Raw genomic sequence first — 26,763 nt, 5'->3', positions numbered from 1 at the left:
GAAACCGTCGTCGTTTCTAATGTACTTCGATGTAAACAACTTGTACGGCTGGGCGATGTGTCAACCACTGCCCTACGCAGATTTTCGATGGGTCGAAGACGTTTCAAATTTCAAGTTTAACGCGATCGCATTGGATTCGCCCATGGGTTATATTCTCGAGGTTGATCTCGAGTATCCGGAGAATAAACACGACGCGCACGCCGACCTACCGTTCTGTCTGACGCGCGATAAACCGCCCGGCAAACAGCAGGAAAAACTTCTCGCCACGCTGTATGATAAGAAGCGTTACGTCATACACTACCGCAACCTACAGCAGTGCACGCACCACGGCCTTCGCGTCACAAAAATACATCGCGTATTGCAATTCGCTCAATCTGCGTGGCTCCGCACTTACATCGAACTCAATACAAAATTTAGAACACTGGCCAAAAATGAGTTCGAGAAAAATTTATATAAATTGATGAATAACGCGGTTTACGTCGGCATGTGCATTCTCGACGTATCGAAAATCTGCTTGTACGAATTTCATCACGAGTACATGTCTCCCCTGTATGGCGACAAGTGTAAAGTCACGTACACCGATACTGACAGTCTGATTTATCACATCGAGTGCGACGATGTGTACGAAAACGTGAAACGCGATATCGCTAGATTCGACACTAGCGATTACGCGGTAGATAACGCGTACGGTATCCCACTCGCCAATAAAAAAGTTCCGGGCTTGATGAAGGACGAGAATAACGGCGCGATCATGACCGAATTCGTCGGACTCAGGGCGAAGATGTACGCGTTGAGGGTGGATGGTAAAAAAGATTGTAAAAAAGCGAAAGGTGTCAAGAACAACGTCGTAGCGCGTACTATAACGTTCGACGATTACACGAGGTGTCTGCGAGACGAAATTGAAATGACCCGATCGCAGTCCTGTATACGATCGAAAAAGCACAAAGTGTACACCGTGTCCGAAACAAAAATCGCTCTGAGTCCATACGACGATAAGCGATACATTATACCCGATTCGACCGATACGTTACCGTGGGGACATTATAAAATACCTTTGTAACGTATGTATGATGTATGTATGTAACGTAATATATAATGTAGTAGTATAACGTATGTATGTTGTATAACGTATGCAGTAGTATATGTATGTAACGTAATATATAATGTAGTAGTATGTCATATAACGTATGAATGTATGAATGTATGAATGTAGTATAACGTATTGTGAGTATTATATTACAGTATTGGAAAGAATATTAATAAAGATATTGCACATGTGTATATTTCATATTTTTACGTATTTTATATTTCATATTTCAAACACTTTACATGTATTACATATTACATATTTTTTTATGTTAAGAATAAAATACAGTTTGCACGAATTAAATAACATTGTCCTTGTGTATCCATGAATTGTGCGATCCATCGAATCCCAGCCATTTAACGTAAACCTCGTCGCCCCTCTTGCGCAGTACTTTCTCCACGAGATACACGTCCGGATAAGTCGCGCGATGCAACTCGTGCTCGTAGAACGCTCCAGCGACGGATTTTCCACGATAGTTCTTGAGTAGATAGGTTACGGGATTGGTACGCTGCACTTTAACGATTTTAAACACCTCGGTGGTCCAATTCGGCGTGTAAACCTTTTCGAAAATTGTTTTGTATTTGCTAACGCGCACCGAGTCACCCGCTTTGAATTTTGCCGGACCCGCGATCTTTATCGCGCTGTATACGGTAGCCAAGAGTCTTTTGGCGATCGCGGGGGTAACGTCGACGGGCCGCATCCCGATGGTTCGATGCTTGCGCGCGTTGTAATCCGACACGAGTCGCGACAAGGCGTCGACCCACTTGTAATTTCTGTTGAGCGTAAACATCTTCCACATGTCGTTCTTTAACGTACAATTGAATCGCTCGACGACCGACGCCTTCAACACCGAATACGTGGAATAATGATTGATGTCGTGTTTTCTCACGAGACGTTGCACATCGGTGTTGTAAAATTCCTTCCCCATATCGGTTTGTAGGTTACTGGGGCACCTCCCGCTGTGTCGAATTATCTCGGCGATAGCGTCGGCTGTCTCGCTGCCGCCTTTACCCTTTAGCGGCACGGCCCACGCGTACTTGCTCAACACATCGATGACGGTGAGTATGTAGTGGTAGCCTCCGTTGAAACGTGAGTACGGACGCATCTCGACGATGTCAGCCTGCCACAGGTCGTCGTACCCTCGCACTATGACGCGTCTGCGGGGAAAATTTCTTCTCGCCGGAGCGTGCAGTTCTTCGACGAGTCGTTGCTTCTCGATACTTTTACGCATATCGATCGATTTTAACTGTCTCATGTTTCGTTGTCGCCGTTTCTGCTTCTAGTGCATCGTTCGTAGCAGTTTCTGAACAGTTCGTAACCGCTTCTCAACAGTTCGTAACCGCTTCTGAGCCATTCGTGAATCGTTCGTTGCTGTTCGTCGTCGTCAGTTAACCGTTGTTTGTCACTCATCGTCGTCGTCGTCGTCGTCGACGTTCTTTAGCCGTTTGTAGCCTTTCCTGTCACCGCGTAATTCGCAGCTGTTTCTGAATCGCTCGTAATCGTTTCTGAGTTGTTTTTGAATCGTTCGATAACCGTCCGACAACCGTTCTTGAACCGTTAGACAGCCGTCCGACAACCGTTCTCAAATCGTTCGTTGCTGTTCGTCGCCGTCGTCAATTAACCGTTGCTTCTCTTCACTCGTCGCCTTTCGATAGTCGTTTCTGCTGAACCGTTTCTTCATCGTTCATTAGCCGTTTCCAATCTAACGATGTTCGTACGCCGAAGCGCGTTTACCGCAGTCTGTAACGCTCGCACGTCCTTCTCGAACGAGGTAAGCTTCTCGTCTGACTCTTTTCGTTGATCTGTCAAACTTTTAACGCACCGATCCACGTATAGTTTGTTAACCGCGTCACCGTCAGTCTCAGGTTGCGCTACGCGACGAATCTTGCGCGACTTTGCGTCAAAGTCCGTGGCGCTGCGACACAGAGCGTTATTGCGCACAAAATTTCTCATTAATCCGCTCCACCGATGGTACGAAATGGAGTTTGTCGCGTCTCCGCTGTGCTCGAACAATCCAAATTTGTCGCGCCGTTTAATTTATAATAAGCCCGGCTTCGCGAAGTTCCTCGATGATCGACATGATCTCGTTGTCGTGGGCATTGTTGCCAGCTTGACGCGAAGCGTCGAGCAATTGCAGACGATCCACCAGCTCGTTGGGATCGTCCCAGTGCACGTAGTCGATCTTATTGTCGGTTAGCGTCATTGCGCGAGGCATGGATAATCCCTATCCGGATTTTTTCTTCTTGGATTCGATCGATATCAACGGTAAGATTACCCATAGATACTTGTATCCCTTGTTACCCTTTACTCGCTCGCGAGGATCGTGCTTGTATTTATGAGCACTCGTCGCCAACAGTATGCTTCTGTACTTTTGCCTATCGGCCTCCGTGTAGAGCTTATCATCGGGTATTTTTTTGAAGATTAACTCGTAAATACCGGGTGTACCGGCGTATCGTATGTCGCCGATATGAATGTTATCCGCTTTATCCACGTAAAAACGTTTATTACCGAGCATTATTTCATTCTTGTCGAGATAAACGCCGTACACGTCGTCTATCGTTGGATCGGCGCCCAAAACAGACGAGATATACACTCGGCTCAGTGGACCGAAGTGATCTTCCAACGTTTCTATAAACAATTCTCGCCCCTCCGATGTTTGCAACTGCTTTTGAACGGTTGTCCCGATCGAGTCATCCGTGGTTTCGAAAACATCTACGTTTGCCGGTAATTCGGGAACATCCACGTTTGCCGCTAATTCGGGACTTGTATGTTGCACGGTTCGCGTCGGTGTAGAGGTTATCGGTGTAGAAGTTACCGGTAGTACTTTCGATCGTTTCGATTGATTAGATTTACGCGGTGTCGATGACAGATCCGACCAGGAGTATAATCGTTCCCTCTTTTCTCTCTTCGGTGTAGCATTCTCCTCCTCCTCCTCCCCGCCAGCGACGCTTTCCGGCTCCTCCTTCTTCACCGCGGTCAAGCTCGAGTTGTCGACGATCTTTTTCAGCGGCCCGATGAGAGGTTTAAAGTGCGTATCCATCTCAATGCCCTTCTCGATCTTACCGGTCTTCAAAGCGCGAAGTTTCTTGCGAATCGAATCACTCGTTTTCGCAATATCTTTCACGATCTTCTCGCGTTCGCGAATATTCTCGCTCTCTTCGATCGCAGCCATCGCGGGAAAACAAAGCAGAGTATCGATCTCTCTCTGTAACGCTAACGTTTCGCCTCCGACGAGGTATCGGCAACGACTGATCGCTTTTACGGTATCGCGAACACGTTAAATCCTTTTCTGTATCGGCCGTTCGAAAGCGCGCTGTCCTTGTCTATCACCGCGAATCCGTACTTTTGTTGCCAACACTCGTGACACAACGAGCAAAATTCATCGTACGGCATGTCGGTATTCACGTGATCGTTGTACACGTGTTTCAAATTGGTACCGTCCTGCTTGAACAGGATCAGCAGATTCGCGTTGTCGCGTATCAGATGTTTAGGTATTCTCGCGTACGTCTGACAGAGATAGAAGGAGTCGACGCTCGAGTGCCTGCCCATTGAGAAATATTCTCTTACAGCGTCTTGCTTATCGCATGCCACGTCATCGAAGACGAAGATCGAGTTTGGACGCGCGTCGCTCGGTGGAATGACGTCACTGTTATTGGAGAACGTAAAGTAGCCGATTTCGTCGATCGATGTCAATAAATTACTCCAGATATCGATATTTCGGCTGTTGCAGCGATTTCGAGTACACGTACACGTTTTCGAAACGTACACCGTGCGGACTTTCCAGCAAGCTAATCAGAACGTTGGTTTTACCGCAATTCGAGGGGCCACAAATGATCGCGCGTATAGTAGCCGGCAGCAGCGTACCGTGCCTACGCTTCTCCGCGTTGCCACCCATCGGCCGTGATCTGTCGTCGCAATTCGTCACGCGAATCGCCAACGGTTGTCGCACGAATCTCATTTTTTCCACACTGTTGACTTTCTGGTTGACTCGAACGCCTATTTATAGGCGAGCCGAACCGCGAATGGCTCAGTAGCAAAAATGTTCGTCCTACTGTCGAGACCTTCCGATATTCGCGACTTGAGCGCCGAACAGCTGCAATTTGTGTCGAAAGTAGTTCTGCTGCAAACGTGCGGCGATCACGTTCACTACGTGTGGGACAAGCTTCCGGAACATATAAAGGCGGATTTGGAGGTTCAGACATATCGTCGCTGTTACGAACATTCAATCAACCGTGGCAGCGAACGCACGTCGACGGTTCCGCGCCATTGATAAAGGATTGCGGCGAATGTCAACGAAAAAAATTGGTGGAGGCCTGTTAAATCGCGCGATAAACGCACTTCCGTTCGAATTACACATTCCCGGCTATCAATTTTGCGGTCCGGGAACTCGTTTACAAGAACGATTGGTGAAAGGCGATCAAGGTATTAATCCATTGGACGCGGCGTGTCGCGAGCACGGTATAGCCTATTCGCGTAACCGCGATCTCACCGAGAGACACGCGGCGGACGAGATACTCGCTGCGGAAGCGCGAAAACGCATTACCGCGAAAGATTCGACTCTCGGAGAGAGAGCTGCCGCTACAGCCGTCTGGGCGACCATGAAGGCTAAGACGAAGCTCGGAATGGGCTTGAAAACGAAAAAAACGAAAACAAGGAAAAGGCTGACAAAAAAACGGATACTTCCGGCAGTGAAACGAGGCGGCGTATTGCCGATTCTACCGTTGTTGGGAGTTCTCGGTTCTCTGGCCGGCGGAGCGGCGGGAGTCGTAAAGGCCGTGAACGATAACAAAGCCGCGCGGCGTCAGCTGGAAGAGATGCAACGTCACAATCACGCCGTGGAAGGTCGCGGACTTTATCTCGCTCCGTACAAATATGGACGAGGGCTGTATCTCGGCCCGCACAAACGCGGGCGAGGAGTAGCGTCGAAAATAAAAAAAAAACGTCAAAAAGACGTTAAATATGCCCGCGGGTATTACGACTAACGTACAATTGAATCGACTGGCAAAGCGTATGCGCGTACCATTCTTCAGAGGTGTCTTCATGCGTGATTCGTTACCGATCGGCGGTGTACGTCGAAACGAGAGCGGTATCGTGAATTTGGACGATGCAGCGGGTCCCGGTACTCATTGGGTAGCGTACGCGAAGAGGGAAGATCGAGTCATGTATTTCGACAGTTTCGGCAATCTTCGACCGCCGAAAGAATTGGTGCGATATTTCGGGCCGAGCGTGACGAAGATTGAGTACAATTACACGTCTTATCAGCGATACGATCAGAGCATCTGTGGACAATTATGCTTGCAATTTCTCCGGACGATCGACGCTAATTTAAAGCCTGACGGTGCGCCGTGGTGACTCAGTATTTGTTAACGGTTTCCGCCGACATGTCTATAACGTTCACGTTGACCGGGAAGAGCAGCATCCTCGCGGAGCACTATTTTCCCGCCGTGGATCTGAGCGACGGTGACTACGAGCTCGGTCTAACGTGTTTTGAGACTTATCACACGATTCCGAACGTGAATTTTTCGAACAATAAATTTTATTTCGACGAGGATGACACGGAAATTATGATTCCCGAGGGATCGTACGAGATACGAGCCATACATGAGTTTTTGAAACGCGAAATTTCACGGAAACGCCCGCGACGCGTAATTCGTTCCAACGATGATCGTACGTCGGTCGCGAATATCGCCCGAGAGGCGACCGCTCGCGTGAACAGCTACGAAGACGAGGTTGCGGAATACCCGATAGTGCTCCGCGCAAATTACAATACGATGAAGAGCGAGATCAAGTGCGCTTTTAGAGTGAACTTTAACAAACCGAACAACGTTGGATCGCTGCTGGGATTCTCGTCGAAGCGTATATTGCAGCCGGGACAGTGGTACGAATCGGACGCGTCGATTAATATTATCAACGTAAACATTATCCGCGTGGAGTGTAACGTGACCGCGGGTGCGTACAGCAACGGCAAACGTGTTCACACGATACACGAATTTTCACCGAGCGTACCACCGGGATATAAGATATCGGAAACGCCGGCGCAGATCATTTACCTGCCGATCATCGCGCGAAGCGTTACGAATCTAACGATACGCGTCACGGATCAAGACGGACGATTGCCCGATTTTCGAGGAGAAGAGATCACCGTCAGATTACACGTACGACGGCGACAGCGATAACGCGCGACGTGTGAGATGCTCGTGTTGAACGACTCGGAGCACGCGACAGATAAGAATATCTTTACGACTGCGACGATCGACGATATCGCCAAATCGACATTCGGTGGCATTAAAAAAGAGACGAGAAAGAAGCTCAACGCATCAAACGTTAAATTTTTACAATCTCTGGGATTCGCGGTACGAAACATCTGAAAGCTGACTGTGAACGATGACTGAAATTCTTAACATCGGAGGCGAGCCGGTCTTTGACGGTCGCATCGTCGAGATCGAGACTCACACGTACAACCCGTACGCCAACACAACGTTCAAGTATAGCGACGAGATACGAATACCCATACAACAGCAGGATCTGTATACGTTGCCGTGCGAAAGTTTTCTCTACGTCGAAGGAACATTGACGGTGACCAGAGCAGCCGACCAAGCCGATAACGTGGTATTGGGGAATAATTGCGTCGCGTTCATGTTCGATGAAATTCGATACGAGCTCGACGGCGTGGAGATTGATCACTGCAGAAACGTAGGAATAACCAGCACGCTCAAGAACTACGTAACGGTATCGTCCGACAGAAGCGTGATCCTGAGAAACGCCGGCTGGGAGCCACAGAATAACGCGAATGGATACTTCAATTTCTGCGTACCGCTCAACCTGTTACTAGGATTTTGCGAGGATTACAAACGCGTGGTGATCAACGCTCGTCACGAATTGGTCATAATACGATCGCGCAACGACAACAATTGTCTGGTGGGAAATCTCGCGTTGGAGCCTACTATCAAAATACTCAAGATACAGTGGCGAATGCCTCACGTGGTATTGAGCGAGATCAACAAGCTGTCGATGTTGCGCGCCTTGGAAAAAGGACGATATCTAAGTATGGGTTTCCGTTCGTGGGATCTGTACGAGTATCCCCTGTTGCAGAACACGACCAAGCACTCGTGGGCCATTAAGACCGCGACTCAGCTTGAGAAACCGCGATACGTCGTCTTCGCTCTGCAAACGGGTCGGAAGAACGTCATATCCGCGGACACGAGCCGATTCGACGACTGCAAATTGACCAACGTGAAACTCTACCTAAACTCGGAAGTCTATCCGTATGACGATTTGAATTTGGACTTTGGTAAACACAGATGGGCGATTCTGTACGATATGTACGCGCGTTTCTGCAAGGGCTATTACGGATACGAATATCTCGAGCCGAGTCTCACCGTTTCGACTTTTCTACGCAACGGCCCATTCGTGATCATCGATTGCTCTCGACAAAACGAATCCGTCAAAAACGCCACCGTGGATGTCAGAATAGAATTCGATTGCATGGAGAACGTACCGCCGAATACCTCCGCGTACTGTCTCATCATACACGATCGCGTGATTGAGTACAATCCGTTGACCAACGTAGTGCGCAAAATAGTCTGAGTGTTCGCGGCAACGTCGACGAAAATTTTCTCTCTCTTTCACTCTCGATACAAATTTATGAGAGGAAAAAAGGAGAGCAGGATATATAAATCAGAGTGTCGCGAAACGCGCGTCATTTCTCTCGATTCACGCATCGAAGAGAGAGAGATATCTCTTCATGTCCGCACCAACGTTCGTGGACCTGCAAGGTTTCGTCGTCGGGATGAAATTTGTCGTGAAGGAGGCGGCGGTGCTGAGAAACGGAACCGTTCTGGCGCATTACATCTTTACATGCCCCATGCCGTGGAATCTCCTCACAAAATCCGACAAATCGTGCGCTTCCTGGTTGATTCGCAATCACCATGGATTACGATGGGAAGACGGAAACGTGCCGTACAGCAAGGTGAAGCGTTTAATTACATCGGCCGTGCTTGGTGAGGAAGAGGACAACGACGACGACGACGACGACGACGACGACGACGAAATGCCTACTCTCGTGTACGTCAAGGGATGCCAGAAACGAGAATGGCTGGTAGATCTGCTTGAGAATAAAGCGAGAAAAAACCTAAACATCGAGACTCTGGATGCGGGTTACGAAGATATCGAATCTTTAAATATTCTAGATGCTACCAATACTATGCGATGTGGAAAACACGTTAAGAATTGCGCATTGCAAAATGTATTAAAAATATTTAACTGGTGGTCGAAACGTCAGGGAGAATTGTCATCTTTTTAAAAAAATAAATTTTATATGTATGTGTAAATTTGACAACGTTTAATTTGCCTTCCCCATTAGTCGATAGTGTACAAAATTAAAGAATAAGTAGGTATACGTGACGAATTCTAACTCGAGAGCTTCGAGGGGGGGTATCAGGTTTCAGCGAACATGTCTGAACATGTTTCGCGGTTGATGTTATGCGGGGGGGGGTATACGTCTTAATAAAAAAAAAAACATCCTACCTTAGTCCTCTCTCCTAAATTTCAGAGCGCTGATTGCGCGTTCCAGAAACATTAATTTCCCTCCTTCATCATAGTTTTGAAAGTTGCCGCGTATATTCGATTAATTTTACAACGACGATCAGTCTTGCATCGACCGCTTGTATCAACGGTCCGCGTCTCCATAACCGAAAGAAAAAAATGTTCAGCTCCGCTGAAGGAAGAAGCAGCAGCGGTGGCAGACGCATGAATTATTACGTACCGATTCACGATGGTGATGATGATAAAACTCCATCGTACGAGAACAAGTGTAACAAGTAAGTTTTTCGTTTTTTTTTTAAATTATAAAGCTTTATATTTTTTTTTTAAATTGCAAATTATAAATTGTATTATTATTTTAAAAGTAATCTCATTTATTTTTTTCTACAGCATTTCGTTGGAGCGTCGCGCGGTTCGTATACTCAGCAGACGATACGCGTTGACGGCTACGGGATACAAATTCCTTAAAGTTGGCGTTAACGTGGGTCTACCGAGTTACGTGGAGATCGCCGTAGGAGATCATCGAGGAACGGAATTGATACTGTCCCTCGAAACGTGGAAGGGATTCCACGAACAACGGCGGAACATTCAGAATTTCCTTCGATACACTAAAGATACGTGTGATTTTATAAGCGTTGGACCGCTAACGTTGAGAATTTGTACGATTAACGGCGTCAAACTCGTACGTCTCGAGTCTTTAAACGTACGCTTAACGATGACCGAATCGACGTTACACCGTATGCTCGATCTTGATCTGTGCATCGACGCGATGTTCCATCGATTGAGTAGAATTGTCGAGACGGTTGATGTCAAGTTCACGCAATTCTCCAAAATCGCGTCCACTGTAACGGATCCTACGCAAGTGTTAAATGTAACACGCGATAGCGATGCCTTCGATAAACATCAGCTTGTCGATTGTGAGCTCGCAGCTTTATTTTTTAGTGCGCTTCCGTAGTACGTAAGAACAAAAAATGTAAAAGAAGAATAAAAAATGTATTTTTTTTAAATATAAATCATGTCTTAATTTCTTCACACGCATTTCCATTCGAGCCGTATATGCGACGTTCGACTCGAGCCACTTGAAATTTAAGGTATCGTATATCGTACACTATGAAGCGATGCTCCGGCGACGCTCGCCTATGTGGTGCCGATGCTCCAACGAATCCTTGCTTGTTATTGTAATGCTAGATATATTTTATCTTAATTACTTTTCTCTGAGCTTTAGTTCAGTCCTCTGCAGTCAGTAGTGTGAAAACGTTCGCGAGCAAAGAATATATAAGAAAAAAATGGAAAGATTTTATAGAATCGAAGATTGTATTGAAATCGTTCACCCTGCCATCGGGGTATGTATATCTAATACCGTTGCGTGCGTGTCGCCCGGTATGCTTTTCGAGCTCCAAGCTGAAGCGTGCAGCGAGCGGTCTTTTAATAAACGAGTCGTTATTTTCGTGAGTGCGCGAGTGTGAATGAGTGTCTGAGAGAAATCACGGACTCACTATCGACCTGGGCGTAACATTTTTGAAAAGCATACCGGACGGCATGCATGCAACAATACGCACATAACTGTATATTTAAATATATATTAAATTAACCATTCTGTTAACGTTATAGTGGGTGTGGGTCGATAACGAACCGATGTGCGAGATCGAACTGTTTAATATGGTGAGGGTGAGGATCCCTCACGTACAGGTGTGTATAAACATTTTTTCATACATTTTAAATTTTTTTTTCATAGATTTTAAATTTTTTTAAAAAATTTTAAAAAATTTTTTGTATAATTTGTTTTTAGCCAAATTTTATACATTTTGATGAAATCCGAATTCGTGATTTTATTAATATACATCGCCAGCGTTGGGTACGCTGGGAGCGAGAACTCCTTCGTGATAACAACGACGAAATTTGGGACATTTCGGGAGATGTGGACATCTATGGATTTCGAAGATTATTCGAAATCGAAGACGAGTTTGAGAGAGAAGAAGAAGAAGTGTGGTAATTCTCAAAATTTTTTAAAATTTTATGAATAAATATTTTTATGCTTAATTCTATATATCATTTATTATTCATTTTTTTCCGCTTTCTTCACTATTATTAATATTATTAAGTATATTTCATAATAATAATAATATTTTAAATAATAATTATTAAGTTATTATATTATAATAATAATAATTATTATTATTAAGTTAAATCCGCGCGAGGGAGAGAAAACGTGAACGAGAAGCGTGCGAGGAAAAGAGAACGCGAACGGGGGACGGGAGCGAGAGAGACCGCGCGCGAAAAAAAGAGAACGCGAACGGGGGATGGGAGCGAGAGAGACCGCGCGCGAGGAAAAGAGAACGCCAACGAGAAGACGCGCGCAAACGGGGGAGAGACAACGGGGGTCGGGAGCGAGAGAGAATATCAATGAGGGGGAACGGGAGCGAGCGCGCCGTGTGACGTCACGCGGACCGACGTGGCCGTTGGACGCGGACCCCCCCCCCCCCCTCGGCGGTACCCCTTTGCGGTAGCCTTTGTAAAACCCCGCGCCGAAAACGCGACCCCCCCCCCCCCCCCCGCGGACCCCCTCAGCCAAGAACGCGGACACCTACCCCCCCTCTCGGCGGTACCCCTTGTCAACGATATGTTTATCAATATTTGATAAACAACATGTCCCGACGCGCTCGTCGAAACCCCCTTCCCCAACACCCCCTCGCCCTCAAGTTCCCCCCGCCCCGCTCCCCCCTCGGAGCTCCCGGAGTCGAAGGCACACTATATTCCTACTAACTGCCGCGTATACCTCGTTCCACGAACATTACCATGTCGATATCGGTGAGCAATTCGAATCGCACCCCCGTGTGCTTCAGCATCGCGTCTCACGTGTATCCCGGTAGAGTGTAGTAATGCGCGGGATCCAGTCCATAAGTGTCGATACAGGCGTCGCGAAAATTTTCGAAGATATCTGCCAGAAGAAGCACGTCCGTTTTAAGATACAGATCGCTGTACTCGCCGAGATTTTCCACGCGAAAACAACGCCAGACATTCCGCGCGTGCTCGTAATCGCTATCGGTCGCGGTCTCACCGGTCAACGAACTGTAAAAGGACTCGCGCGGCGGTAATTCCGTCACCAGCAGCTTATCGAAACCGTCGACGTACTCGTACGGCAATACGCCTTTACGCGTGAGCAGGTCGAAATTGCTTTCGCTCAGTTCCGAAAATTCCGAACGCGTGATTCTCAGCTTGTTCCTATCGAGATACGACGCCAATTTCTCGAGACTGGTGCTGATAAATTTGAACGAATCCACAAATCGCAACTTCGTCCAGTTTCCCCAGTTGCCGTCCCTCACATTCTTCGTAAACGATATGTACGTCTCTTTGGTGAGCGGTAATAAATCGATGCTACCCTCGAAGCTGTTTGCCATATCCTTGATAATAAAGTGTGTGTGTGTGAGCGTCGTAACCAGATAAATTGTGAAAGAACACAGGAATAACGTACGAGTCTCTGTAATTTAGATTACAGCGCGGATGCGCGGGACCTCTGTAACGTCCGGTCAAGTGACAGTGATCGTGCACGCGTCGATCCTCCGATTCGAACGGTCTCTCGCATATGTGGCGGTTTGTCGCGCTCCAAAAATTTTCTGTCTCGTCCAGCGTGAGCTCCGCCATGGTCACGTTCGTCGAGAGTATCGTCTTCGCGCGATGCGCGATAACTTTAAGCTCGTTGACGAACCACGACACGCAGTCCTCGCCGCGACGAAATTTGTACGCGGATGCGATCTCGTCGTACGCGCTGCATAGATGGTATCTCACGCTGAACGCCCTATGATGCTGATAGGCGTACCTCTTAACGTTATCCTTGTCTATCTTTTCTTTCTCTAACACGCATTCCAGATCGGCGTACATCACGAAGGGAAGTCGCTCCTTCCTACTGTGATCGCGAAAACATAGCCACTTGTCGTCGTCGTTTGGGAGAACGATAGCGCAGTCGTTCATCTTTTTGCAGTCGACGCTGTGAGCGGACAATTTCTCGCTCGAGTGAAAGTAGTGTAAACATCTGGAAAAAAATATGTATGATTTTTTTTCATTCCACATACATATGATTCACACAACTTTTTTTTTATACCTACCGATCGCACATGTACTTCATATTCCTGTTCCTGTTCAACTGAGACCCCACCAATCGCGACAGATTCTTTATCCACACGAAATGACCGACGTTCGAGTTGTTTCGCGAATCTAACAGATACAACAGATTGACGTGACTGTCCTTCTTATCGTCGGTCAGCCGCATAGGAACAATCTCGTTTTCGTTCCGTTCCTTCCCCCAAGCGGTGAAAACGTTGACGGACACGTCGTTAAGTCGTTCGAACCTCGAAATTTGCCTCAGCGTCATAGGAAATTCGATTCCGTCGAGATTCAGTATCGTCGAATAGTGGGGGTACGCGCTACACCTGTCCGCGTTTCTTTCAACGGGATACAGAGCGGAGATTATCGTTCACGCGAAACACACGTTGTCCGTCGAACGCACGTTGATCACCGCTCTCTTCAGCTTTATCCATTGCGGTATTTCCACCCAACATCCGGCGTGCATGGGATTGCACTTGTTTACGTTCACCATCAGGTTCAATATACGCGACAATGCCCAGCCACTGTCGCGTTCCTGAAACTCATCCAGACCCGCCAAAGTGGCATCTATCACGTATCTGTCGTACCACTCTCGCAAATCGGACGTAGGAAAAAGCTGGCGATTTCTCGTGGCAACGCTTTTGACGGCGGTTTGAGCTCCCGCGACGAACTCGCCATTGAAAACCGTGTTGACTTTCAGGCACGCGTGTCTCTCGTGATTGACGCGCACTTGTTTGAGCACCGTGTCCCTCGCGTCCTCGAGAAATAGTCGAGGATCGATATGATTCGAGTTTATCACCGCACCGGTCAGTACGCGACTGTCGAAAGCCGTCTCAATCTCCGTCCATGAAAATTTTCTGCTCGGTTCACCGTGACCGGCACCCACCTGCGCAAAACGTTGACGCAGAGCGTTTCTCGCTTCTTCTAATCGCGCCACTCCACTATGGTTTATTTTAATGGATTTCTTGACCAAAACTCAAAATTTGTGCAAGTAGGGGAGACCGGGGCTTAACCGTCAGTTTTTTTTCTGTGCCGATTTTTAACAAGAAAATATATAATTGTAGTTAAATATGGTATACCACTGTAAAGAGTGAACCTTTAGCTACAAAATTTATATAGGAAATTTTTATCTACGTCGCTTTGTTTAACCGGTATAGAGCAAAAACGACAACGGTGGAAAAATTGAAATCTCAAAAATGCCGGGGTTTAACCGTCACACTGCATTTTCAATACATATACGTACATCTAATCCTGAAAAATGATAGGATACATTTTAATAATAATTGTTTTTTAAGAGAAAAATATAAAAATTTATTTAAAATTTTTATGCAAAACATTATTAAAAAATAGTTACGAGGGTTTCTCTTTCCGCAGAAGTCACTCGCCCGACTTGTTTCACTCCTCGACGTCCGATGACTCTATTCGGTGTCTGAACAGTTGTAATTCCCGTCTCATCCATATTCCATATGCAGTGAGCCTGGAAATGCCCGGAAATGCCTTGGAAATGCATCCGGACTGCTTACTGACGGATTAGCCCCAAACACAAGTTTCAGGTTTGATCGCCCACGAAATATTAGACATCAACGATAATGAAAAAACTACACTGGATTCGTGTTCAGCATGCATTACTCTTTATAATCACGTACCTCGAGATTTGGAGAGCAAATATTATTGCAGATATTACAAAATTTCCACGCGCAGAAAATGTAACTTTTACCTTCCGAAAACACGTATGCCCTCGTAAAATTCATAACACGGCAGGTAACCTATCGAAACTCCGTTGGTCACATGGGTACCATAAGCAGCGTTTACAATGTTAATAGCGAGTTCGCACAATACACAGGTTCCGAAATATTTGATTTGACGGTTCAACCCCGGCGACGGTTAGGCCCCAGTCTCCCCTATTGTGGAAAAATTAATGCAAGTCACCGTTATTAAGGTTTTTGGGGTCGCTGATCACGAATCTGATGTCGGATTTGAAAAATTCAAAATGGCGGATCCAATATAGCGCACATTTATTCCAAAATTGTGGAAAAATTAATGCAAGTCACCGTTATTAAGGTTTTTGTGGTCGCTGATCACGAATCTGATGTCGGATTTGAAGAATTCAAAATGGCGGATCCAATATGGCGCACATTTATTCCAAATTTGTGGAAAAATTAATGCAAGTTATCGTTATTAGGGTTTTTGGAGTCGCTGATCACGAATCTAATGTTGGAGTTGAAGAATTCAAAATGGCGGATCCAATATGGCGCACATTTATTCCAAATTTGTGGAAAAATTAATGCAAGTCACCGTTATTAAGGTTTTTAGGGTCGCTGATCACGAATCTAATGTCGGATTTGAAGAATTCAAAATGGCGGATCCAATATGGAGCACATTTATTCCAAATTTGTGGAAAAATTAATGCAAGTTATCGTTATTAGGGTTTTTGTAGTCGCTGATCACGAATCTGATGTTGAATTTAAAAAATTCAAAATGGCGGATCCAAAATGGCGTATATTTATTCAGAACGTTCGAATTAGCTTATAGGGCATATATATCAATCTCAAGGCTCGGCTGCACTGTATTATAGTCTGATGAAAATATTTTTCTTTTGCATTATGTATTTGGGTACTTTTTTCTCATTTATTTAGAAATCTCCGGTAAAAGGCCTTAAGGCTCTTTCGTGATGATTTCAAGATGGAGGATAAGGAAGCGCCCCAGTGCTGTAAATAAACCCTCATTCAATGAAATCTTGGATGAACGGACAGCATTCCCTGAGGGGAATGAGGAAAAGTACCCAAATAGTTGGAAAAAATGTTGACGACATGGACACTGGAGCGGGTAGCTCTCACTGCTTGAGTAGAACAGGTCATCAGGTCATCCTTTCAGAAGTAATATGTCTGAGAGCTGATGGATTGCCAGTAGGCTCAAGTATGTGTTCTCTTGACGGTGACGCTATCCCTTCTGAGAATGAAAGTCACTCCAATACTGAATTCCCCACAGGAATGGACATGATGAAAAATTTCGTGTCGGATCCGCCGGGCAGTATTGTAGTGTTACCTGAAGTCTCATGTGGGCGGAAACGGAATATATCGAAATCAATACGATATTTCTTCGCCAGTAATAAATTAATAAAAACACGAAAATTTGTCGGCCTAACTGGCAATAATTTTAATATCAATCACAACGACGTTTCGACCTCTGCTTTGGGTCCTTATCAAGTTACAATTATTTAGCAATGCTGCAACTGCAACCGCATGCTTCCAGGCCGCGGCCCCTTGTTAAAGGGGCACCCCGTCTGGTCCTCCGTAGGGTAGAGTCGGCAGCAGTCGTGACCCGGCCGAGCCCAACACTGGCAGGAGGACAAGCAGAAGCGCCACCAGCGCAACCCGAGGCGCTAATAGTAGAGCGCAGAATCGAAAATTTAATTCATAAGTTCCGTTTAAGATACCGCTACGCGGCGGGTGATAAAAGTAGGCCCATCCGGCACCATTAGCTCAAAAGGTTAGAAAGATAACAAGACGGGCGAGCCTTAGCTTCCGAGCCCGCAACTAAATGTATAAGTTTTGTCGGTTCAATTTCATTTATTTTGAGTTTTGGCCTAAGCGCAGGCAGCGCCAGTTTTATTTTCATTGCGCGAACCGACGCGTAAAGCGCGACAAGGCAAAGGCCACACGCAATCTTCGATTGGTCGGCGCGTCCGACAAATCGCGATCAGCCGCGCGCACAACCGAAAGAGCCACCAATGGCTCACCGGGGCGACCCACGGAGGGGTCATCAGCGACCGCGGGTCAAATCCGAAAACGCGTTCGCGAAATACGGAACCGAGGGTCTCAGGCGACTGAGAGTAATAAATGGCTCACCCGCGAGACCGAAAGAACGATCACAGCCGGTTGGCGTCACGATCGGACGCCCGGATGCGAAGTTAGCGAACATGGGAAATTTGCGAGAAAAAATGACCGATGATCGTCACACGGGACCTGGTACACCCGAAAATCGGGTCGGCGTCGAAGTCCGACCACGCGAAGGTGGGGTTACGTGACCGCCCGCGATCTCGTGAACCAAGCGTCATCGCCGAGAACAGACCACGGTTTCCGACCGGGAAGGTGGCGTAGATGAGTCACCGGGGGTCGGCGTCGACGGCCGACGACGCGAGGTATACCCGGACGTCTTCCACGGGAAGTCGGTCCGGATGCATGATCAGGGACGCGGAATAGGTCGAGCGCACGGGTCGGCGTCGAAAAAACGCAAAAAATGAGCGAGTTGGAAAACCGCTACCCGGGAGCGGAAAGTGGGGGTCGACCTTATGGTACTACCGTTGGAATTTTCCGTCAATAACTTCTGGAACGTTCGGCGCACAAAAGAGAAAGTTGTTATTGCGCCGCGACGAACATTCCAGAAAGAGAAAGCGGCCGCGAAGCCGGAGTGGGGGTAACGGCCGTAAGTGGGGAGCCACTGAGAGCGACGATGCTCGTGGCAGTCTCTCGAGGATCGTCGGCACGGTAACTTCTCTCTAAGATATTCACCCGCGTTCGCGTTAAGTCCCGCGAGTATAAGTCGAGTGTTTAAACAATCGTTGCCAACATCCATAACAATCGGGAACGCCCGCGAAACGCGTTAACTATCGTCGATACGAAAGACGACCGGTACTGTGTTACCGAAACGAAGGACTTGCGTGCGTTTAGCGAATGTGCGACGCCATCTTGTGTAAAGAAATATTGTGAACAACCAAGTGTGTGTAAACCGAAGCCTGCGAATAAACAAATTGATTATTTGCCAAATACAAAAGGAATTGTCAGTTAATTATCTCCTTTATACCTGATCAAGCGGATGTCAGCCATCTTGGAGAATCGTTGATCCTGAGCGGAGATAATCGTCGGTGATTCATCGTTGGGGAGTGGAGATCGGCCATTCGTTCGAATAATCTGGAAAAGTGCGGTCGTTAAAAAGTTAGCTAACCGAGTTACGTATATATACCTCAGGCGCACGGTGGTCAGCCATCTTGATCGGGCGTTGATCCTGGACGCTGGAAATCATCGGTGATCCATCGGGCGATGACCCTGAAGAGGCATCCGTCGCGAAAACCTGAAAATTTTGATTAATTAACATAGTTGATTGACCAACATACGTATACTTACCCATGCGGGGTGATGGTCAGACATCTCGGCCGTTCGTTGATCCTGATCGAAGGTCGCTACCGGTGATCACTGGGGAGACGGCACAGACGCGCCATCCGTTGCGGGAACCTAAAAATTTATTTAAATTTGGAAGTTAGTTGACCGACGTACCGATACTTACCGGAAGAGGCGGTGGTCCGCCATCTTCGTTCCACGTGGTGATACAACGGCGATTGGCATTGATGATCCGAGGGGCGACGCTGGAGATCGTCCATCCGTGGCGGGAACCTGAAAATAAAAAGGGGAATAATTAGTTGGGTGACACATTCATAGAACATAACGGGGAAACACTTACCTATACCTTCTCGGTGAACATAGGTCAAACCGAGTGGCGACCGTTAAAAGGACACATAGCCGCGTGAATCGGGCACGAAATTGTACCGTCCGGTTACACAACAACACAAATTACCGATATTACACAGAAATTAATAAATAATGGTACAAGTATAAAAACTTACAATAATTGCGCGTCAAGTTTTAAATCAAATTGTCATCGTTAAAAATATGCGGTCAGGAGATGTAAAAGAACAAACACTAGAGACATGACTATGCCGTGTAAGGTTCGGAGAACGAATGGTAAATTCATAATAAACAAACGCAAACTACCGTGAATTGTATAGAAGGTAAAGTCTAAAGCGAAGATATAATACGGTCATAGACTAATGATAGATTTTCCTGAATATATCGACTATAACTAAAGGATTCTTAGTTGAAAATTATTTTTATAAAAGTAATGTAGGAATTGATGGTTGCTATAAATATCTTTTGGAGCAATTTCCGGGAGAAATGAACCATGAGCAACAACTTATTCTAAAGGAAGCAGTAAAAAATTTGCACAAAAGGTTTCAAAATTATTGGGCTAAAGCATACCGATCACTAATTACATTTCAGACGCAAAACAAAGAATGGCTAAATAATAATTTTGTATATCCTCAAAAAATTTTTAAAACTTTAAAAATAAAACGAATTGAGGCAATAGCTGCACCATCTAAAGGTGGCCGTCCTGAAAAATTGTCAAGAAAAGTCTACAATATCTAAACGAAGAGATGTTGCTCGGCTCTGTGCTGAAAATCAAAACTGTACAGAGAAATTTCTGATGGCCACTGAGTTTTCAGCAAGAAAACATAAACAACATGATTTGGCAAAAATTATAGGTGAGCTTCTGAGAAATCCCATAAGTATTATGTCAATTCGTGGCAGTTTGAATCATATAATAAAAAAAGAAACACCAGAAGAAGCTGTTGCTTATATACTCGATAATAATTTATCAAAGCAACAATATATAAATATGCGGTTAGAATGTAAACGTAAAAAAGCAGATATTTGGCCTAGGTATAATGTAGTTGTAGCTGCAAAACAGAAATGTTATTCTAGTGTACTCCGTTGTTAGCGATATTTCCGCTAAAATACCACTTCAAAACTTACTAAATCATAAAGTTAATAAGCTTATTGAAATGCAGATAAAAGTGATTGAAGCGGATTTGCAAGAAAAATTGTTGCAGTTTACACAAGCAACACTCATTTCATCTTGGGGATTTGACGGTTCTACAGGTCACTCTGCATATAATCAAGCATTTAATAGTTCAGGAGTCTCGGTAGGAAGTTCAGACAATAGTCTAATAGCCACTACAACAATTCCATTACGTTTAACTGCTAATCATGGCTCAATCTATTGGTGCAACAGAACACCTCAATCAGTAAGATTTTGTTCACCAATTATGCTTCAATATAAAAAAGAGAGTACATTAGAAATACGAAACACTTATGATGAAGTAAAAAAAGAGATAGACGAGTTGGCACCTTTTACATGTACATTATCCAATGAAAAAACAATTACAGTGACATACTCCATGGTTTGTACTTTAATCGACGGAAAAGTTATGAATGTCTTGACTGGATGTTCAGGCGTTGTAAACTGTCCCATATGTTTTGCTAAGCCTAACCAAATGAACAATATTGAGAACTTTGGAGGTAAGGTGTTTGAACCAAAACCAGGCACTTTACAATTTGGTATATCTCCACTACATATGTGGATTAGACTTTTTGAATGCTTACTTCATATTTCCTATCGTCATGATCTAAAAGTTTGGAAAGTGTATGGAACTGAGTAAAAGGAAATTTAAAAAAAAAGGGAAGCTTTAGTTCAAGACAGATTTAAAAACAAATTTTGTATGTTAGTAGATCAACCAAGACCCGGTGGTGCTGGAACAAATACTACGGGAAATGTGCAGAAGAGCTTTTGAAAAGCCGGAATTACTAGCAGAAATTTTAGATCTTGATGTGAGTTTGGTAAAAAATTTCAGAATAATTCTAATTGCGGTAAATTGTCAGTTACCGATTGATTCAGATAAATTTAGAAGCCTTTGTTTAACTACCGCTAAAATTTATAATCAACATTACAGCTGGTTCAAAATGCCCCCAGTTGTACATAGGGGTTCTTGCTCATGGCGCTAAAATCATTATAAATTCTGTGCTTCCTGTTGGGGTTCTTGGAGAGGATGCAGCAGAAAGTCGAAACAAATTGTATAAAAGCGATAGACTACATCATGCACAGAAAACCAACAGAGTTCACACTATGACAGATGTAATGAACAGGGCATTTGAAACTTCAGATATTCTCATCTCCAGAACATCATACAATTTAAAATAATTTGGATAATGTAAATGAACACATTGATTTGGAAGACTGAAATAAAAAATAAATAGCAACGATAGGTAATTTTTAAATATAACTTTGTGACTCCAGAAATGTTTATTGAGCTAATTTAAATATCTTGTATAAATGAGCACCATATTGGATCCGCCATTTTGAATTTTTCAAATACGACATCAGATTCGTGATCAGCGACCCCAAAAATCCTAATAACAATAACTTGTAATGTTTCAAAAAATTAAGAGAACTTTGATCAAACAGCCGACAAAATAAATCAAAATGCCAAGTGGTCTCGTAATTAAACGTTCGTAACTCAGAGTGCTGCAGGTTACTGCAGCTGCAATTAATCATAATTTTTCTTAAAAAGTGTCTGTTTTTTAATGAAAAAAAGTTTATCTTGAACCAGCTTGAACTTTGCGAGTTACAGTCCATTAAAATTCAACAAATGTGAAAAAAACTGATTTTTTTACAATTATTGTATAATTAACTACATTTTTGGAAGTAAAAAAAAGTGTTACAATTTATTTTAGAACATCTTCAGGCGTCCTCTTGAAAGTATGCACGATTATTTATACAGGGTAGAAAGCAGTGATAGTATACAATATATTTAAAGATATTGTGATTTTGACAAATTTTGCATGAAAAGGGAAACAAATCTCAAAAGTGAGAAAAAAAATTATTTTCAAATAATATTATTGCCTCAAAATTGAAACCTAGTCTATTAAATGTGTTTACAACGATATAAAATTACTAGATTGATTAATTTTAAACATTTATTTTTGAGACTTTTGGTCAAGAAATCCATCGAAATAAACCATAGTGCACTCAAGCGATAAAAGAATTCAACGTTCCGGTGTACGTCAGCCGAGTTTTTTCACGGCACCTCTCTCGCAGAGACGCGAGACACTCGTCGCACCGTCGTTCCCACTCGTGATACGCGTCCGAGGAGTCGACGCCCGTGGCGAGTTCGACGAGATCGCGATCCTCCTCCTCCTCCTCCTGCATATTTTTGATCGCTTAAGGGCGTTTCGACGCGTAATGACACGTACTCAGCCACATGGTCCAACCGTCGCTGTCCAGAGGTATACTGAATTTAACTCTTCGACGAATCTCCTTGAATCTCTCGATAGACATTTCTCTCTAATCCCCCTTCGAAAATTTCCTCGGAATTCCACGCATGTAAGACTTCGCTCTGCCGCTCTGAGCCACTACAGTCTTCATCCACATTTCCTCACGCGGAGACCGAAAACCAATCTCTCTTCTCAGACTGTACGTCGTCAGATTCCATCGAGCGTTCTCCTTCAACGCGATCGCTTCGCGTTCGTGGGAGATCGGCGACGAGGAGTCGTCGAATTCAACGCTGTCCGTGTCGGACGACAACGACTCGCTGCAATATAGCTCAAGATTGTCTGACGATAATGAGTCACCGTAACTATCCAGGTCGGACGGAATTTCGAAATCGAGAGAGACCTCATCGTCCTCCTCCTTCTGATCCATCGTCGGCGCTTATATAACGCCCCGTCGTCGGCACGCCAGATAACGACTCAACGCTGCTGACCTGCGTCGCGATATCTAGTTCCGCTTACATTTTTACAGACTTACCGAGACCTCCCACCCGCGTCGCGATCGCGGAGAAAAAAAAGAACGCATTGCTCGATACGTCAGTCAATCGCGCTTCGATCGGGCGGTGACGCTTATCGCTTCTCGAGGGGTCGAGGAGGGAAACGCACCGTTCCCTCTCGGCAATGTCGCTCGCACGCGTAATTACGTGCGCGATTATTATCGTCGTGGGAGTAAATTGTAATTCGAATCAAAATGAGACTGTGATCAGTTATCTGCAAAAATATGGGTATCTGGATAACAACAACAACAACGGTGCACAGCGATTTTCATCATCCAACAACACTACGCAGGAGTTACATCGAGCCATCTCACTGTTTCAAGAAATCTATCGACTACCCGGCGACGGCGAATTAAACGAAGAGACGCTGAATCGAATGCGTAAACCGCGATGCGGCGTTGAGGACATTTCGGAGCGCACATCGCTCCACTTTCGAACAAATGGCAGAAGAAACATCTCAAATGGAACTTTCATCTGACCAACGACTGGATCTTGTAAACGGCCGAGCCACGTTCGATCTGTGGGCAACGAATTCGTCATTGACGTTCGAGCGCGATTCGCTGAATCCCGCTATTCTGATATCATTTCGTGAGGGGCGTCACACGATGCTAAACTCCCGACGAAACAAAATGTGTTCGGCTTCGTTCGACGGCCCCCACGGAGATCTCGTTCACGCGTTCTTTCCCACCGGATAACCCAATTATGTCTCGGAGGTGCACGTGGACAAAGCGGAGACGTGGCCTAAGTCGTCTACAGACGATTCCGAGTCTCGACATCGAACTCGCGAAACTCATGTTCGACCGTTAGACGCCGTGCCGTCGTAAGCGGTGAGATCCCGACGACGGGCAGAGGCGCCGTACGGCAAACCGGGCTCGTGCGACGACCGGACCGCGAGGACCGGCCGCCTAGTAGTGTGTCACATTGTTTTGAGCCTTTCGACTCACGAGACTCCTAGAGATATCATTGCCACCTTTGACTAGAGAGGATACGGCCTTAGAGGCGTTCAGGCATAATCCCACGGATGGTAGCTTCGCACCACCGGCCGCTCGACCGAATGCGTGAACCTACTACTACACTACTTTACACGCTGACGCACGAGATCGGTCACGCTTTAGGCTTGGCGCACAGCTTCCGCAAAGATTCGGTGATGTACGCGTACATGCCTGATAAGACATTCCCCGTTCAACTCAGTCTAGAGGACGTTCTTTCCATTCAACACCTGTACGGCGCTAAAGAAAACGTTAATTTTCCAAAACTAACGACCACGACACCGACGACTACCACAACGACAACGACAACGACAACGACGACGACGATAGCGACGACTACGAAAGACGTCGAGACGGATCTGTGCACCTTGCGAAACGTGGATACCGTATTAATAACGAACGGTCGATTGTACATCTCGCACGAAAGATACATGTGGTCGATCGATATAGACGGAAAAACTTACAAGAAACCCTTGCTATTGACGGACTACATGAAATTTCTTCCTAAGAATTTCACGCGTCTGACGACCGCGTATCAGGCGCCCTCGGGCAATATCGTGCTGTTCGCGGGCAATATGAGCTACGTGATCACTTATCCGCGTCTAACGCTAGTGTCAACTTGGCCGAGACCTTACACAGATCTCGGATTCCCGATGCGAACGCGAAGATCAACGACGTGCTGAACACGAACGGAGGACGAACCTTCATCATATACAACGATAATTTTGTGGGCGAGATAGACGATTGTTCGATGAATATCGTTAAGTTCTACCACATTGACATGATATTTCCGGGAATACCTCACAGCGTATCGTCGGTCTTTCGATACATCGACGGTAATCTATACTTTATCAGTAAAAACCGATTCTACAGATTCAACGAATTCACGAAAACCGTAACGGCATCCGGCAAATTTGATCTGGGGATCATCGGTATTACCTGCCCGGGAGAGGAACTGATGATGCAACTGCGAGATCTATTGAATCGATTCGTTCGAATTAACGCGAGGGAGACGTCGAATAGAGAAGAGGAAGAATAGAACGATTCGACGTAACCCCCCTTTTTGCATGCCACTCCTGAGAATATTAATGAAAGGAGGGGAATCGTAATTTATTTTTTCAAACTATATTCCGCCTCGACTTCCCTCGAACGACTCATTCTCGCGTGATCCGTCAACCGCAACAACGATCCGCGACAACGGAGAAAAAAAGAGAGATGTGCTCGACGTTACACGCCCCATATTTCGAACAGCGCCAATCCGACGACGATCTCGAGAACGGTGTCGGTAGCGCGAAAAAAAGAAGAAGAAGAGTCAACAAGCAATCGACGGAATTAGAAACTCCGTTTCCGAATCGGGGCAACGTCGACTCCCGGAAAAACACGTGGTGAGTTCGCAACGATCCCGTATCACTCGCCTACGATCTAACAATAATTTTTTTTCTATCTCCAGTCACGACGACGACGACTACTACGACGACAGTACTTTGAAAAGCGACATCAAACGTCATCCGGTGCGAATTCTGGAAAAAAGATACCTATTAACTAAAACGGGATACAAATTCATAGACGTCGGTATCACAGCCGTACTCCCGTGCTACGTGCATATCGTCACGGCAGGGAGATCTCGCTCTCGTCTGAAACGTGGAAGGAACTCGTCGATCAAAAACGCGCGGTGTTGTCCCACCTACAGCGCGGCAAGAACGAGCGCGCTCCACCACCGATGTGCATCGAAAACGGACATTTAACATTACGATTTGGAAAGATTAATAATCTCTCGACCCTACGCCTGGAAACATCCACGACTAGTCTGATCGTTTCGATAAACACCGTGCTCCATATGTTCAACCTCGACTTTTGCGTCAATCGCCTCGTGACCTCGTTGCGCGCGATAACCGGCATGATCGACGCGAAGCTGACGCGCTTCATCGCTATTGCAGCCACCGTGACGGATCCCGCGAACGTCCCGAGAGCGATACGTGAGCGCGAATTTTTCGATAGCAATGACATCGTTGATTGCGAGTTAGCCGCTCTGTGCTTCGGAAATACCAAAAAATTATTGTAAACATTTATCGTTAAAAATAAAGAGAGAGAACTTACAAAACTTTGTCCTTTACTGTACTTTTTTATCCTCCTCCCCGATATTCACTGTGTTTTTAAAGAATCACCTACGAATAAGAAAAAGTAAGAAATAATAGCGTAGGGTAGAAAATGATTCGGATATTTGTATATTTATTCGTCTCGAGATACACATACGTATATTTATATGTATTTTTTTATCTCATCTGTAATTAAAAAAAGTATGCGTATTCGCGAGATATAATTTTTTTTTCAAACGTCGCTCCGGCCGCTTTCGTAGACGACGTTCCTCGTTTTCTTCGTAACCCCGGGAATCTTCTTCAAATCGTCCGCCGCTTAGTCCAAAAACTGGCGCAGTAACTGTCGCTTGCGATCCGTACGCGACAAAGTGGTCAAGATCTGAGATCGCAATTTCGCGTATCTCCACCAATCACGCCTCTCCTTATTCGCGATATCCTTGACGTCGAAGACGTCCAGGCGGATCAACTGCGATCCGATCTCCCCGGGCGACCTCACGGTGAGCATCCGTCGAT

At 45.6% G+C, this 26,763-nt stretch overlaps 5 protein-coding genes across 5 annotated transcripts; 4 read left to right on the top strand and 1 right to left on the bottom strand.

The window, feature by feature from the left end:
• The first annotated feature begins 484 nt into the window (after window positions 1-484).
• LOC139780822 (uncharacterized) lies at window positions 485-1,060 on the top strand. The gene has a single exon (XM_071719532.1). It carries the CDS (start codon window positions 485-487, stop codon window positions 1,058-1,060), a length of 576 nt encoding a protein of 191 aa, XP_071575633.1.
• A 6,411-nt stretch (window positions 1,061-7,471) lies between these two features.
• Window positions 7,472-8,674, top strand: LOC139780814 (uncharacterized). The gene is made up of 3 exons (XM_071719526.1): window positions 7,472-7,572; window positions 7,636-7,942; window positions 8,054-8,674. The coding sequence occupies exons 1-3, from the start codon at window positions 7,472-7,474 to the stop codon at window positions 8,672-8,674; spliced, it is 1,029 nt and encodes a 342-aa protein (XP_071575627.1).
• A 157-nt stretch (window positions 8,675-8,831) lies between these two features.
• Window positions 8,832-10,583, top strand: LOC139780813 (uncharacterized). The gene is made up of 2 exons (XM_071719525.1): window positions 8,832-9,087; window positions 9,940-10,583. Exons 1-2 carry the CDS (start codon window positions 8,832-8,834, stop codon window positions 10,581-10,583), a joined length of 900 nt encoding a protein of 299 aa, XP_071575626.1.
• A 1,897-nt stretch (window positions 10,584-12,480) lies between these two features.
• Window positions 12,481-13,997, bottom strand: LOC139780812 (uncharacterized). The gene is made up of 3 exons (XM_071719524.1): window positions 13,732-13,997; window positions 13,101-13,658; window positions 12,481-13,015 (listed from the first exon to the last, which is right to left on the bottom strand). Exons 1-3 carry the CDS (start codon window positions 13,995-13,997, stop codon window positions 12,481-12,483), a joined length of 1,359 nt encoding a protein of 452 aa, XP_071575625.1.
• A 10,222-nt stretch (window positions 13,998-24,219) lies between these two features.
• LOC139780811 (matrix metalloproteinase-14-like) lies at window positions 24,220-25,193 on the top strand. Its single transcript, XM_071719523.1, has 2 exons — window positions 24,220-24,716; window positions 24,767-25,193. Exons 1-2 carry the CDS (start codon window positions 24,220-24,222, stop codon window positions 25,191-25,193), a joined length of 924 nt encoding a protein of 307 aa, XP_071575624.1.
• Window positions 25,194-26,763: the final 1,570 nt, after the last annotated feature.

The sequence above is a fragment of the Temnothorax nylanderi genome, unplaced genomic scaffold (genome assembly GCF_030848795.1).
Source record: "Temnothorax nylanderi isolate EJ_2023f unplaced genomic scaffold, tnyl_v1.0 TNYL_tig0299_pilon, whole genome shotgun sequence".
Taxonomy (NCBI): domain Eukaryota; kingdom Metazoa; phylum Arthropoda; class Insecta; order Hymenoptera; family Formicidae; genus Temnothorax; species Temnothorax nylanderi.
The sequence above is the reverse complement of the archived record's forward strand: the minus strand, read 5'-3'. Positions and strand labels throughout refer to the sequence as shown.

Coding starts and splice junctions, on each gene's coding strand:
- LOC139780822 (XM_071719532.1), top strand. CDS start 485: ATGTGCATTCTCGACGTATCGAAAATCTGCTTGTACGAATTTCATCAC.
- LOC139780814 (XM_071719526.1), top strand. CDS start 7,472: ATGACTGAAATTCTTAACATCGGAGGCGAGCCGGTCTTTGACGGTCGC. Junction 7,573..7,635: donor TACGCCAACACAACGTTCAA/GTATAGCGACGA, acceptor GCCGTGCGAAAG/TTTTCTCTACGTCGAAGGAA. Junction 7,943..8,053: donor TTTGCGAGGATTACAAACGC/GTGGTGATCAAC, acceptor CTCAAGATACAG/TGGCGAATGCCTCACGTGGT.
- LOC139780813 (XM_071719525.1), top strand. CDS start 8,832: ATGTCCGCACCAACGTTCGTGGACCTGCAAGGTTTCGTCGTCGGGATG. Junction 9,088..9,939: donor AATTACATCGGCCGTGCTTG/GTGAGGAAGAGG, acceptor TAAATTATAAAG/CTTTATATTTTTTTTTTAAA.
- LOC139780812 (XM_071719524.1), bottom strand. CDS start 13,997: ATGACGCTGAGGCAAATTTCGAGGTTCGAACGACTTAACGACGTGTCC. Junction 13,659..13,731: donor ATGAAGTACATGTGCGATCG/GTAGGTATAAAA, acceptor ATTTTTTTCCAG/ATGTTTACACTACTTTCACT. Junction 13,016..13,100: donor AATCTAAATTACAGAGACTC/GTACGTTATTCC, acceptor TATGGCAAACAG/CTTCGAGGGTAGCATCGATT.
- LOC139780811 (XM_071719523.1), top strand. CDS start 24,220: ATGCGTGAACCTACTACTACACTACTTTACACGCTGACGCACGAGATC. Junction 24,717..24,766: donor CCCTCGGGCAATATCGTGCT/GTTCGCGGGCAA, acceptor GTCTAACGCTAG/TGTCAACTTGGCCGAGACCT.